Source organism: Heterodontus francisci, chromosome 6 (genome assembly GCF_036365525.1).
Source record: "Heterodontus francisci isolate sHetFra1 chromosome 6, sHetFra1.hap1, whole genome shotgun sequence".
In the NCBI taxonomy this organism is placed as follows: Eukaryota; Metazoa; Chordata; class Chondrichthyes; order Heterodontiformes; family Heterodontidae; genus Heterodontus; species Heterodontus francisci.
The window spans coordinates 11,701,904-11,716,930 of record NC_090376.1 but is presented as its reverse complement, the minus strand read 5'-3'; the positions used below and the strand labels follow the sequence as shown (position 1 = coordinate 11,716,930).

The following is a 15,027-nucleotide window of genomic DNA, read 5'->3' as shown; positions in this document are numbered from 1 at the left end:
TACCAGGCAACATCCTGGTGAACCTCCTCTGCACCCTCTCCAAAGCATCCACATCCTTTTGGTAATGTGGCGACCAGAACTGCACGCAGTATTCCAAATGTGGCCGAACCAAAGTCCTATACAACTGTAACATGACCTGTCAACTCTTGTACTCAATACCCCGTCCGATGAAGGAAAGCATGCCGTATGCCTTCTTGACCACTCTATTGACCTGCGTTGCCACCTTCAGGGAACAATGGACTTGAACACCCAAATCTCTCTGGACATCAATTTTCCCCAGGACTTTTCCATTTACTGCATAGTTCACTCTTGAATTGGATCTTCCAAAATGCATCACCTCGCGTTTGCCCTGATTGAACTCCATCTGCCATTTCTCTGCCCAACTGTCCAATCTATCTATATTCTGCTGTATTCTCTGACAGTCCCCTTCACTATCTGCGACTCCACCAATCTTAGTGGCGTCTGCAAACTTGCTAATCAGACCACCTATACTTTCCTCCAAATCATTTATGTATATCACAAACAACAGTGGTCCCAGCACGGATCCCTGTGGAACACCACTGGTCACACGTCTCCATTTTGAGAAACTCCCTTCCACTGCTACTCTCTGTCTCCTGTTGCCCAGCCAGTTCTTTATCCATCTAGCTAGTACACCTTGGACCCCATGCACCTTCACTTTCTCCATCAGCCTACCATGGGGAACCTTATCAAACGCCTTACTGAAGTCCATGTATATGACATCTACAGCCCTTCCCTCATCAATCAACTTCGTCACTTCCTCAAAGAATTCTATTAAGTTGGTAAGACATGACCTTCCCTGCACAAAACCATGTTGCCTATCACTGATAAGCCCATTTTCTTCCAAATGGGAATAGATCCTATCCCTCAGTATCTTCTCCAGCAGCTTCCCTACCACTGACGTCAGGCTCACCGGTCTATAATTACCTGGATTATCCCTGGTACCCTTCTTAAACAAGGGGACAACATTAGCAATTCTCCAGTCCTCCGGGACCTCACCCGTGTTTAAGGATGTTGCAAAGATATCTGTTAAGGCCCCAGCTATTTCCTCTCTCGCTTCCCACAGTAACCTGGGATAGATACCATCCGGACCTGGGGACTTGTCCACCTTAATGCCTTTTAGAATACCCAACACTTCCTCCCTCCTTATGCCGACTTGACCTAGAGTAATCAAACATCTGTCCCTAACCTCAACATCCGTCATGTCCCTCTCCTTGGTGAATACCGTTGCAAAGCACTCGTTTAGAATCTCACCCATTTTCTCTGACTCCACGCATAACTTTCCTCCTTTGTCCTTGAGTGGGCAATCCTTTCTCTAGTTACCCTCTTGCTCCTTATATATGAATAAAAGGCTTTGGGATTTTCCTTAACCCTGTTTGTTAAAGATATTTCATGACCCCTTTTAGCCCTCTTAATTCCTCGTTTCAGATTGCGCCTACAATCCCGATATTCTTTCAAAGCTTCGTCTTTCTTCAGCCGCCTAGACCTTATGTATGCTTCCTTTTTCCTCTTAGCTAGTCTCACAATTTCACCTGTCATCCATGGTTCCCTAATCTTGCCATTTCTATCCTTCATTTTCACAGGAACATGTCTCTCCTGCACGCTAATCAACCTCTCTTTAAAAGCCTCCCACATATCACATGTGGATTTACCTTCAAACAGCTGCTCCCAATCTACATTCCCCAGCTCCTGCCGAATTTTGGTACAGTTGGCCTTCCCCCAATTTAGCACTCTTCCTTTAGGACCACTCTCGTCTTTGTCCATGAGTATTCTAAAACTTACGGAATTGTGATCACTATTCCCAAAGTAGTCCCCTACTGAAACTTCAACCACCTGGCCAGGCTCATTCCCCAACATCAGGTCCAGTATGGCCCCTTCCCGAGTTGGACTATTTACATACTGCTCTAGAAAACCCTCCTGGATGCTCCTTACAAATTCCATCTAGACATCTAACACTAAGTGAATCCCAGTCAATGTTGGGAAAATTAAAATCTCCTATCACCACCACCCTGTTGCTCCTACATCTTTCCATAATCTGTTTACATATTTGTACCTCTATCTCACGCTCGCTGTTGGGAGGCTTGTAGTACAGCCCCAACATTGTTACTGCACCCTTCCTATTTCTGAGTTCTGCCCATATTGCCTCACAGCTCGAGTCCTCCATAGTGCTTTCCTTCAGCACAGCTGTGATATCCTCTTTGACCAGTAATGCAACTCCTCCACCCCTTTTACCTCCCTCTCTATCGCGCCTGAAGCATCGGTATCCTGGGATATTTAGTTGCCAATCATGCCCTTCCCTCAACCAAGTCTCAGTAATAGCAATAACATCATACTCCCAGGTACTAATCCAAGCCCTAAGTTCATCTGCCTTACCGACTACACTTCTTGCATTAAAACAAATGCACCTCAGACCACCAGTCCCTTTGCGTACATCATCTGTTCCCTGCCTACTCTTTCCCTTAGTCACGCTGACTTCATTATCTAGTTCCTTACAGGCTTTAGTTACTACCTCCTTACTGTCCACAGACCTCATTTGGTTCCCATACCCCTGCCACATTAGTTTAAACCCTCCCCAACAGCGTTAGCAAAAGCACCCCCAAGGACATTGGTTCCAGTCCGGCCCAGGTGTAGACCATCCAATTTGTAATAGTCCCACCTCCCCCAGAACCAGTCCCAATGTCCCAAAAATCTGAACCCCTCCCTCCTGCACCATCTCTCAAGCCACGCATTCATCCTGACTATTCTTTCATTTCTACTCTGACTATCACGTGGCACTGGTAGCAGTCCTGAGATTACTACCTCTGAGGTCCTACTTTTTAACTTGGCTCCTAACTCCCTAAATTCTGCTTGTAGGACCTCATCCCGTTTTTTACCTATATCATTGGTGCCTATGTGCACAACGACAACTGGCTGTTCACCCTCCCCCTTCAGAATGTTCTGCAGCCGATCTGAGACATCCCTGACCCGTGCACCTGGGAGGCAACATACCATTCGGGAGTCTCGTTTTCGACCACAGAACCGCCTATCTACTCCCCTTACAATCGAATCCCCTATGACTATAGCCCTTCTACTCTTTTTCCCGCCCTTCTGAACAGCAGAGCCAGCCACGGTGCCATGAACCTGGCTACTGCTGCCTTCCCTTGGTGAGCCATCTCCCTCAACAGTATCCAAAACGGTATACCTGTTGTGGAGAGAGATGACCGCAGGGGACACCTGCGCTGCCTTCCTGCTCTTTCTCTGCCTTTTGGTCACCCATTCCCTTTCTCCCTCAGCAATCCTAATCTGCGGTGTGACCAATTCGCTAAACGTGCAATCCACTACCTCCTCAGCATCGTGGATGCTCCAAAGTGAGTCCATCCGCAGCTCCAGAGCCGTCATGCGGTCTAACAAGAGCTGCAGCTGGACACACTTCCTGCACATGAAGGAGTCAGGGACATCAGCCGTGTCCCTGAGCTCCCACATTGAGCAAGAGGAGCATAACACGGGTCTGAGATCTCCTGCCATTTTTAATCTTAAGCTTAACTTAGTCTGAAACTTAGATAAATGAAAAAGGAACGAAAAGTTTTTACCAATCACACGATAAAAAACAAAGTAGAAAAAGCCTTACCTTAACTACACACCACCTAGTCCTTTTTTTTTGGTTAGAGGAGGAGGGCGGGTGGGAGACACTACCCGTGTAGTGTCTCGGGTTCAGAAACGGCCCAAATATATAGGGTTTTACTTACCCAGCAGCCCCTTGGTCCGCCGAAAACAAAAGGAAATTAAGTTTAAGCTGAAACTGACCTTCCCAGCTGCTCACTCGCTCGCACTCTCTGCTCCCGAATAAGCTGCTGCAATGAAAGGCAAGTTATTTTAAACGGCCCAAATATATAGGGTTTTACTTACCCAGCAGCCCCTTGGTCCGCCGTAAACAAAAGGAAATTAAGTTTAAGCTGAAACTGACCTTCCCAGCTGCTCACTCGCTCGTACTCTCTGCTCCCGAATAAGCTGCTGCAATGCAATGCAATGCTGGAATATGCAGTTGACAGGAGCTGAACTTGACTTGGATGCTTCCTTTTCCAGTTGAATAGCCCAATGGTACTTGCCACACATGTGAAAAGTATCATAGGATTTATAATCACCTGTGGGAGTATATATTGTCCGTATGAGTCACCACTTTCAGAGGAGGAGAAAATTGAACCTATTCTTCATTGATTAAGCACTACATGAATGTACTAATCTTATGCTCACAAAGTCTGCCCGAAAACCTCAGCTCAAGTGTGGATAGCTTTATGTTTGTGTGTCTTCTGTACAACATTTATCCGTCAACCAACTTTACGAAATCAGATTATCTGGCCATTATCGTATTGCTGTTTGCGGGACCTTGCTGTGTGCAATGTTTCTTGCATTACAACAGTGATTACACTCCAAAAAGTACTTAATTGACTATAATGCACTTTGGGATTTTGTGAAGTTGTGAAAGGGGCTATATAAATTTGTCTTTTTGTCTCGTCCTTTTATGCTGAATCTTACACCTATGTCCTTTTGTTCCCCTTTCCTACAGATGTACACGAGGTCTGTGATAGATCCCATCCCCATCCCACCCACCAAAGATGCAGCCACGTCTCCCATCTCCCCACCCTCTGAGAATAATACCACCCCTTCAAATACCCTAACGAGGAATGCAGAGAAACAGAGGAAGAAGACCAAAATGACAGATGAAGAGATATTGGAAAAATTGAGTATGTAACCATTCAACCTAATCTTGCTTGATACTGGGTGGTAAAGTGAGTTGCATACTGGCCTTCTGCCGCCGGAACTGTGGGTTCGAATCTAGCCCAGACTGATGAGATATCCGTCTCCTTTCTGTTGGTTGTTGCAAGGCTGCCATGTGGAATGAGTTTGTGCAGCATTAGCCAAGCTGATATGAGCCCACAGTAAAAAAATAAACTGATTCTGACTCTACAGTAATTTAGTACTGAACTGGCAAACCTGCTCAGAGAAGCCACAGGGTCGACTAGTTTGGAAAATGGGAGGTTTACAGTGGTGCACTGGAGTGTGCATTTCTGCAGTTGAGGTGAGGACACATTGGGGTGTATTGTAGGGAGTTTTACCCTGCCTCTGTTGCATTCTAACTCTAGTTGCCTAATGCTTCTTCACACCAGGGTCAGGGCCAGGTGAAATCGAGCAATTGACTGCTCTGTGATGATGTATCAGTGTGCTGGTATCTTTTGCACTGCTGCCATTATTTTCTCTGTATTTTCTGTTGTGTTAGCATTGACTCCTTGCTGGGTATTATTATATTGGCATTTGTTATCCTTGGCTCCTCACCCAAGAACTATCCATGTATCTGCCAAAATGGTGCATATCTGCAGGCTTTTCTTAAATGTGTTCTTGGGATGCGGGTGATGGTGACCAGACTGCATCTATTACCCAACCCTAATTGCCCTGAGACCCTGGGTTCATTTTTGCAGTGGCTTTTATTTTTTTAAAACAGTTGAGCAGCATGCTAGGCCACTTCAGTGGGCATTGAGTTAAACACGTAGCCTGCTATTTTGCATCACTCAGGCCCTTAATTGACTTCAGTCGAGGCCTCTGTTCTTCTGAGGCAGGAAGTCCTGCCTCCAAGAGCTGCTGGCCAATCAGAGGGATGGCAGCCCTTCAATCCCAGCAGCACCACTGCTGAGATTGCACCCAGCCAGGAACAGCAATAATGGATGAGGTGGCTTGGGGGTCGGGCCTTGCTGGGGACAATCAACTAGGTCCTGGTGAGGGGGACGGATCAGAGTCTGGGTCGGGTGGGTTGTTTTAGGGAGGGAAACCCGTGCTGCTGAGGGGGCCCTCCGTGGGGCACAGAGTACCCGATTTGGGGGGGGGGCGCGGGGGGGTCCCCACCCCCACCAACCCGGAAGGAGGCTGCCATGCATTATTAGGCGGCTGCCTCAGGCGCTAAAGCGCCCGTCTGCCGCTAGTAAAATACCGGTGGTGGCAGGGAGGCCCTTAAGTGGCAATTAATTGGCCACTCAAGGCCTCAATTGACCGAAAGGTGGGCGGCCGTTTGCCACCTCCCCCGCCAATGGTAAAATAGCAGCAGGAGCAGGTAGGTGACAGGCATGGCGCACTCTCCCTCTGTCCTATTTTATCCCCTCCACCCCACCCCACCTCCTAGCCGACTTCTGGAGGGGGGTGGTAGGTGTGTGTCAAATTCTGGCCATAGTTTGGTCTGGAGTTAAATTTAGGTCAGAAGAGTGTTGGCAGATCCCCTTCCCTGAAGGAAATTAATAAAAGCAGTTTATAGAATCATAGAAAGTTTAAGGCACAGAAAGAGGCCACTTGGCCCATCATGTCTGTGCCGGCCGAAAAGCGATCCACCTATTCTAATTGCACCTTCCAGCATTTGGTTTGTAGCCCTGCAGCTTACGGCACTTGAGGTGCATATCCAGACATGCATATGTTTTTACAACAATCCAGAAGCTTCCGTGATTGTTTTTGGTCAGCTACCAATTCACAACTTGCCATATTTATTGACTGATTTCAATATTTGCCATGGTGGGAATTTTTAAAAATTCAATCTCTGACAATGGGCATTGCTGGAAAGGGTGGCATTTATTGCCCAGCCCTAATCTCCCTGGAGAAAGTGGCAGTGGGCCCCCTTTTTGAACTACTGCAGTCTGTGTGGTGTAGAGATTCTGTCAGTGCCGTTTAGTAGGGTGTTCCAGGATTCTGACCCACTGATGAAGAAGGAATGGCGATGTATGTCCAAATCAGGATAGTTTGTGATTTCAAGGGGAATTTAAAGAGAATGGAGTTCCCAAGCACCTGCTGCTCACGTCTTTCTCGGTGTTGGAGGTCGAATGTTTGGGAGGTTGTTCTCCTTATAGTAAAAGCAGTTAGGGGAGATTTAATAGCGGTGTGCAAAATTATGATAGGTTTAGATCAGGTAGACGAAGAAAAGCTGTTACTATCATAACGTAAGAAATAGGAGCAGGAGTAGAGTATACGGCCTCTCAAGCCTGCTCCCCCATTTATTATGATCATGGCTGATCTCCTGGTGTAACTCCACTTTCCTGCCCGCTCCCCATATCCCTTGATTTCCTGAGAGACCAAAAATCTATATAGCTCAGCCTTAAATATATTCAGCAATGGAGCATACAGAACCCACTGGAGTCGAGAATTCCAAAGATTCTCAACACTTTGACTGAAGAAACTTCTCCTCATGTCGGTCCTAAATGATTGGCCCCTTATCCTGAGACAGTTTTTTCTTCTTTCCTGGGATGTGGACATCGCTGGCTAGGCCAGTATTTGTTGCCCTTCCCTAATTGCCCTTGAGAAGGTGGTGAGCTGCTGCGTTGAACCGCTGCAGTCCGTATGATGCGGGTACTCCCACAATGATGCCAGGAAGGGAGTTCCAGGATTTTGATCCACTGAAAGTGACGGAATGGCAATATAGTTTCAAGTCAGGATGGTGTGTGACTTTCAGGGAAACTTGCAGGTGGTGGTGTTTCCATGCATCTGCTGCCCTTGTCCTTCTAGGTATTAGAGGTCTCTGATTTGGAAGGTGCTTTCGAAGGAGCCTTGGTGCGTTGCTGCAGTGCATCTTGTAGATGGTACACTCTGCTGTCGCTGTGCATTGGTGGTAGAGAGAGTGAATGTTTACGTTGGTGGATGGGATACCAATCAAGCCGGCTGGTTTGTTCTGGATGGTGTCAAGCCTCTTGAGTGTTGTTGGAGCTGCAGTCATCCAGGCATGTGGAGAGTATTCCATCACACCCCTGGCTTGTGCCTTGTAGACGGTGCTCAGGCTTTGGGGAGTCAGGAGGTGAGTTACTCATCTCAGAATTCCCAGCCTCTGACCTGCTCTTGTTGTCACAGTATTTATAGAGCTGGTTCAGTTCAGTTTCTAGTCGATGGTAATCCTCTGGATGTTGATAGTGGGGGGATTCAGTGATGGTAATGCCATTGAACGTCAAAGGGAGATGGTTAGATTCTCTCTTGTTTGGGATGGTCATTGCCTGGTACTTTTATGGCATGAATGTTACTTGCCACTTATCAGCCCACACCTGAATGTTGTTCAGGTCTCGCTGCATATGGACATGGACTGCTTCAGTATATAAGGAGTTGTGAAATTTTCTGAAGATTGTGCAGTCATCAGCAAACCTCCTGCAGCAATGTCCTGGGACTGAGAAGATTGGCCTTCAATGACCACAACCATCTTCCTTTGTGCTTGGTATGACTGCAACCAGTGGAGTGTTTTCCCCCTGATTCCCATTGATTTCAATTTGGCCAGGTCTGCTTGATGCCACATTCAGTCAAATGTTGTCTTGATTTCAAGGGCAGGCACTCTCGCCTCACTTCTGGAGTTCAACACTTTGTCCATGTTTGGACCAAGACTGTAATGAGGTCAGGAGACAAGTGGCCCTGGCGGAACCCAAACTGAGCAACAGCGAGTAGGTTATTGCTGTAAAAGCGCTGCTTGATAGCCCTGTCGACGACCCCTTTATTCACTTTGCTGATGATCGACAGAAAGCTGATGGGGCAGTAGTTGGCTGAATTGGATTTGTTCTGCTTTTTGTGGATAGGACATACCTGGGCAATTTTCCACATTGTCAGGTAGATGCCAGTACTGGAACAGCTCGGATAGAGGTGTGGCTAGTTCTGGAGCACAAGTCTTCAGCACTACAGCCAGAATGTTGTCAGGGCCCATAGCCTTTGCAGTATCCAGTGTCTTCAGCCGTTTCTTAATATCTTGTGGAGTGAATCAAATTGGCTGAAGACTGTCATCTGTGATTGTGGGGACCTCAGGAGGAGGCCGAGATGGATCATCCACTCGGCACCTGGCTCTGATGTGTTGAGCTCCCCCAGCGTTGAGGATGGGGATATTTGTGGAGCCTCCACCTCCTGTTAGTTGTTTAATTGTCCACCGCCATTCATGACGGGATGTGGCAGGACTGCAGAGCTTTGATCTGATTCGTTGATTTGCGGGATCGCTTAGCTCTGTCTATTGCACCCTGCCTCTGCTATTTGACATGCAAGTAGTCCTGTGTTGTAGCTTCACCATGTTGACACCTCATTTTTAGGTATGCCTGGTGCTGCTTATGGCATGGCCTCCTGCCCTCTTCGTTGAATCAGGGTTGATACCTCAGCTTGATGGTAATGGTAGAGTGAGGAATATGCCAGGCCATGAGGTTACGATTGAGGTTGAATGCAATTCTGCTGCTGCTGCTGGCCCACAGCGCCTCATGGATGCCTAGTTTTGAGCTGTGAGATCTGTTCTGAATCTGTCCCATTCGAGTGAACCTTCACTGTACTACCTCCAATGTAAGTATATCCTTCCTTAGATATGGAGACCAGAACTGTGCACAGTACTCCAGGTGCGGTCTTAACAAATCCCTGTACGATTGTAGCAAGACATCCTTATTCTTGTACTCCAATCCTCTTGCAATAAAGGCCAACATGCCATTTGCCTTCATCATTGCTTGCTGTACCTTCATGCTGACTTTGTGTTCCTTGTACCAGGATACCCAAGTCCCTCTGACCATCAACATTTAGAAGTTTCATGTTTTTTAAAAAATATTTTGCATTTATATTCTTACTACCAAAGTGAATAACCTCACACACCTCCACATTATACTCCATCTGCCACCTTGTTGTCCACTCAATGAACCTTTCTATATCACTTTGCAGCCTCTTTGTGTCCTCCTCACAGCTTACATTCCCATCTAGCTTTCCATCTTCAGCAAACTTAGATACATTACTCTTGGTCTCTTCATCTAGATCATTAATATAGATTTTAAATTACTGAGGTCCCAGTGCTGATCCTTGCGGCACTCCACTAGTTACAGCCTGCCAACTTGAAAATGCTTCATTTTTCCCTACTCTGCTTCCTGTCCATCAACCAATCCTTTATCCATGCTAATATATTACCCCCAACGCTGTGAGCCTTTATTTTGCATATTAACCTTTTGTGTGGCACCTTATCAAATGCCTTTTGGAAATCCAAGCATACTACATCTACTGGTTCCCCTTTATCAACCCTACTAGTTACATGTTCAAAAAGCTCTAATAAATTTGTTCAACACAATTACCTTTTTGTAAAACCGTGTTGACTTTGTCTGATCATACTACGATTTTCTAAATATGTTGTTAATAGATTTCAACATTTTCCCAACAACTACTGTCAAGCTAACTGGTCTGTAGTTCTCTGTTTCTCTCTCCCTCCTTTCTTGAATAGCAGTGTCACATTTGCTAACTTCCAATCTGTTGGGACTGTTCTCAAATCTAGGGAATTTCACAAAATCATAACCAGCACATCCACTATTTTTGCAGCTACCTGTTTTAGAGCCCTAGGATATAGGCCATCAGGTCTTGGGGATTTGTTTGCCTTTAATCCTGTAAGTTTCCTCAATGCTTTTTCTCTGCTGATATTAATTACCTTAGGTTCCTCACTCTTATTAGCCCCTCGGTTACCCTCTATTACTGGTATGTAATTTATCTTCTACTGTAGAGACAGACACAAAATATTTGTTCAATGTTTCTGCCATCTCGTTATTCCCCATGATGATAATTTATGCTGTCTCCACCTCTAAGGAACCAATGTTTATTTTAGCTACTTTTTTTTTATATACTCTTAAAAGCTCTTACAATCTGTGTTTATATTCCTAGCCAGTATACTCTCATTGTTTTTTTTCTCTTTTTATCAACTTTTGGTGGCCCTTTGCTGGTTTCTAAAAACCCTCCCAATCTTACTACTATTCTTTGCGACTTCTAGGTGGAACAACTTCTTTTAATCTAATACTATCCTTAGCTTCCCTGGTAAGGAACGGCTGGATCTTTCTTGCTGAGTTTTTGTTTTTTAATGGAATGTATTTCCGTGGAATGTACTTTTGAACATTTTGAATTGTTTCATTACATGTTCCCCCCCGGTTCTTTACTGCCATACCTTTCAGTCTATTTAACCAGCACCTTCCAAACCCACGACCTCGACCAGCTAGAAGGGCAAGGGCAGCAGCTGCATGGGAACACCACCACCTGCAAGTTCTGCTCCAAGCCACACACCATCCTGACTTGGAACTGTATCACCATTCCTTCGCCGTTGCTGGGTCAGAATCCTGGAACTCCCTTCCTAACGGTACTGTTAGTGTACCTACACCCCAAGGACTGCAGCGGTTCAAGAAGGCAGCTCAACACCACCTTTTCAAGGGCAATTAAGGTTGGGCAATAAATGCTGGCATTGCCAGCGACGCCCACATCCCTCAAATGAATAAAAAAAACCTTAGACAGCTCTCCCCTCATACCTATGTAAATGGCTTTAAGTTTAAGATTCTTGTTTGAGGCTGGAGTATGCCGCTTTCAAATTTAATATGGAATTCAATTGTATTGTGATAACATTTTCCCAGCGGATCTTTGACCATGAGATTACTAATTAATTCTGCCTCAGTGCACAATGCTAGATCTAAAATAGCTTTATCTCTAGCTGGTTCCACCATATAGTGTTCCAGGAAACGATCACGTGAGTATTCTACAAACTCATCTTCCAGACTACCTTTGTCAATTTGATTTGTCCAGTGTATATAAAAAAATTAATGTCCCCCATAATTATTATATTGCCTTTGTTAGAACTGCAATTACTTCTTGCTTAATACTCTGTCCAATGCCATAACTACTGTTATGGAGCCTATAAACTACTCCCACCAATATTTTCTGACCCTTGTTATTGCTAATCTTCACTAGCTGATGGTACAAGGACTTGGGGACACAGATTTAAGGTTTTGGGGAAGAGATTCAGAGGGTATGAAGGAGAACATTTTTACGCAGTGAATGGAGATGACATGGAGCTCGCTGCCCACAAGGGTTGTGGGAGCAGAGATGATCAGTGATTTCAAAAGGAATTTCACGAGGTAAATAGATTTGAAGGGCTACAGGACAGAGTGGGGGAATGGGACTGACTGGATTGCAGCTGGCATGGACTCAATGGGCTGAATGGCCTCCTGTGCCATAATGAATCTATGACTCTGAATCTTCTGAAAAAGAGACTTAGTTAAAAAGCTTTCTCAATGTTGACCATCCCTCCTCGCAGCAATATATTTTAATTGTGTTTCTTCACTTCTCTCTCTCCCTCTTACTCAATCCTCCTTCCCTGCTCCTTTCTGCTGGAAGTTGTAATTAAAGGCAGGCATCACTATGTTAATGGTATAGAACCAGTGAAAGATGCTTCTAATGTTTTGAAGCGGTACAGTAGCATAGTGGCTGTGTTATTGGACTAGTAATTCAAGGCCTGGACTAATAAGAAACTAATATCAGTAATGGTGGTCTTGAAACTACCAGAGTGTAAAAACCCATTTGGTTCATTAATGTCCTTTAGGGAGAGAAATCTGCTGTCCTTACCCAGTCTGGCCTTTCTGTGTTTCCAGACCCACAGCAATGTGGTGACTCATAACTAGCCTAGCAGGCCAGCCAGTATTCAAGACGATGGCCCACCACCACCTTCTCGAGAGCAATTAAGAATGGGTAATAAATGCTGGTGTTACTGGTGATGTCCACATCCTGTGAGTAAACGAATAATAAGAAAAAAAATTGTAGTAGTAATCTTGTAGTAAGATATGGACCCAGCCTTTCTCTATTCCATCTCTGCGTACCTCATCTAAGCGCAAAGTTCATGTGTTTTTAACCTCGCTCCAGTCCAGGCCTTGCAAAGAGATTGGACAGCTGGCATGCTTAGGCTTACAAAGGTTTTTTTTTTAAATTGTGTCTTTTTAAAAAAAAAAGTTAATCTTGTTAATAAAAAAAAATCATTAAACTTCAACATCCTTCCACAATTTTGCAGGAAGTATAGTAACAGTGGGTGATCCGAAAAAGAAGTACTCAAGATTTGAGAAAATTGGACAGGGGTTAGTATAACATTGTGTATTTAATGTTGTAAAATCTATAATCATTGCATTTATCCCTGTCTGCCTTTAGTTCACGCGTCAGAGCTTGTTTTCAGTGTGATGTAGCACCACTTATGTCACACTGATGAAGATTGGCTATCTCAGTGAGCCTGCCCATTGAACCTTATATGAGTATAACACTGAGCCATCGGGCATCTATTGTTTCTAATGTGTGGCAATCCAGGTTTGGATTGGTCTCACAGACCTGCGAATAATTCAAAGAATGTCCATGTCTGTTGGTATATTCCATTTTCCAAGTCTTCTGATTTGTTTTTTTAAAACCTAACTCTTTGACCAAGCCTTTGGTCATGTAACCTGATATCTCCTTACATGGCTCAGTGTCATATTGTGTTTTGTATTGCTTCTGTGAAGTGCCTTGGGATGTTTTATTATGGTGAAGGCACTATATAACTATAAATTGTTAATTAAAGTAAGTTGTGTGCCACCGTAAGCCTAAGCATCCTTTAACTTCAAAATATGTTAAGCGTATACTAACGGCTATTTGCTGTTCACCAACAGAGCTTCAGGCACAGTGTACACAGCAACTGATGTTGCCACGGGGCAAGAGGTGAGTTGTAGAATGAACAGGAAGTAGCCCTACTAAACTACTTCCAGGAATGAGGTCTGGTTTTTCTTGATTCTATTTTTATTATCTTCAGGTTGCCATCAAACAGATGAATTTACAACAACAACCCAAGAAAGAATTGATTATTAATGAAATTCTGGTCATGAGGGAAAATAAGAATCCCAATATCGTTAATTATTTGGACAGGTGGGTAGTTGCAATGTGCCAGTATATCACCATTACATGAATCGTGTGTGCATGTGAGCCACATGCCTGGACTAGTGTTTTGGTCTCTGTGCAATTTATAGTGCCTGTGATGGATGGAGCAGGTGAATTGATACAGCATCCTTCTACTTTCATATTAAGTGTACTGATTTGATGCCCCAAATTTTGCAATTTTGCATAAGAACTTCCAATGGCATTGAAAATTCTATGTGCGTGCGTGTATGTATCTATGTATGTATGTGTGTGTGTGTATATCATATGCTCTAGTTGTAAGTGACTGACTATAGAATTTGTCCCACAGTAGCACTAAATCTGACACCCTACAGATACCATGTGGTTGAGTGGTTTGTATCAATCCATGAGTATAGCAGATTCCATGTGCAATATTGAGTATGCATTTATCCCCAGAAGGGCGCCTGTTTTATTTTGGCGTGTGAATAGATTACAGTTAACTGTCTTGGATCAAAAATAACATTGTGTAGTCAGTGGCCAGCAAAAGAGAATAAAATGGCATGTTGTAGTTAGGTTTCAATATGTTGAACAGAAAAATTTGCAGCAGACCATATTACAATGTAAATCAAGACTGATGTGCCATCAGACATGCTGAAGCTTGTTCTCTCCAACAGCATTTCAGTTCTTCTATTTGTTAGTCAAGTTAAGGAAAAATGATGCCTTTGTCATGCACACACGCACCACTGACACTAAAATTATGCTTCAGGATTGTGTTTTATATCCCCATTATATCTTGGACTGTATTTCACTTTATGCCAAAATAAATACTGAAATCTAAAGTAAATGTGCAAGTCAAAGAAGCTCAATTTGCCCGTAACTACTCGTTAGTTAAAGAAAAGCCATGAATGAGAATCCGACCCATAACTACCCCTTAATCAAAGAAAGTTCATGGAGGAGTGACTATCCCATAACCACCCCTTAATCATGGAAAGACTATAGGAGGAATACCCATCCCATAATCACCCTTAATCACAGATCATGGGGTGCCCATCTCTCTTTCGTAGGCCTGGGACCAACAGTGTGCACTTTGTGGATAGGGCAGCATTTCCACTGAGGATATCTGTTCATTTTCCAGCAGCATTGGTACACATTTGGTTGCTGGGTAGACTGGTGCTCTTCTGCCCTGATTTATTCATGAGGCCAAGGAGCCCTGGTGTGCAGCCGGTATCAAATTTGAAATAAATATCAATTCTTTTCATTTAAGGAATCCCTTTATACCACACATGATGAGCTATCTGAATAAAAGGGTGCAATAACATAATGGTTGTGTTACTCAACTAGTAATCCAGAGGACTGGACTAA

The 15,027-nt window shown here is 44.4% G+C and overlaps 1 protein-coding gene across 8 annotated transcripts in view; it reads left to right on the top strand.

The window, feature by feature from the left end:
* Nucleotides 1-15,027, top strand: part of pak1 (p21 protein (Cdc42/Rac)-activated kinase 1) — a 205,058-nt gene that overhangs the window by 169,993 nt on the left and 20,038 nt on the right. For all 8 annotated transcript variants that reach the window (XM_068033116.1, XM_068033117.1, XM_068033119.1 and 5 more), the window contains 4 exons: nt 4,562-4,739; nt 12,821-12,884; nt 13,443-13,491; nt 13,583-13,695. In XM_068033116.1, coding sequence (XP_067889217.1) covers nt 4,562-4,739; nt 12,821-12,884; nt 13,443-13,491; nt 13,583-13,695 — 404 coding nt within the window. The remainder of the gene's footprint in view (nt 1-4,561; nt 4,740-12,820; nt 12,885-13,442; nt 13,492-13,582; nt 13,696-15,027) is intronic.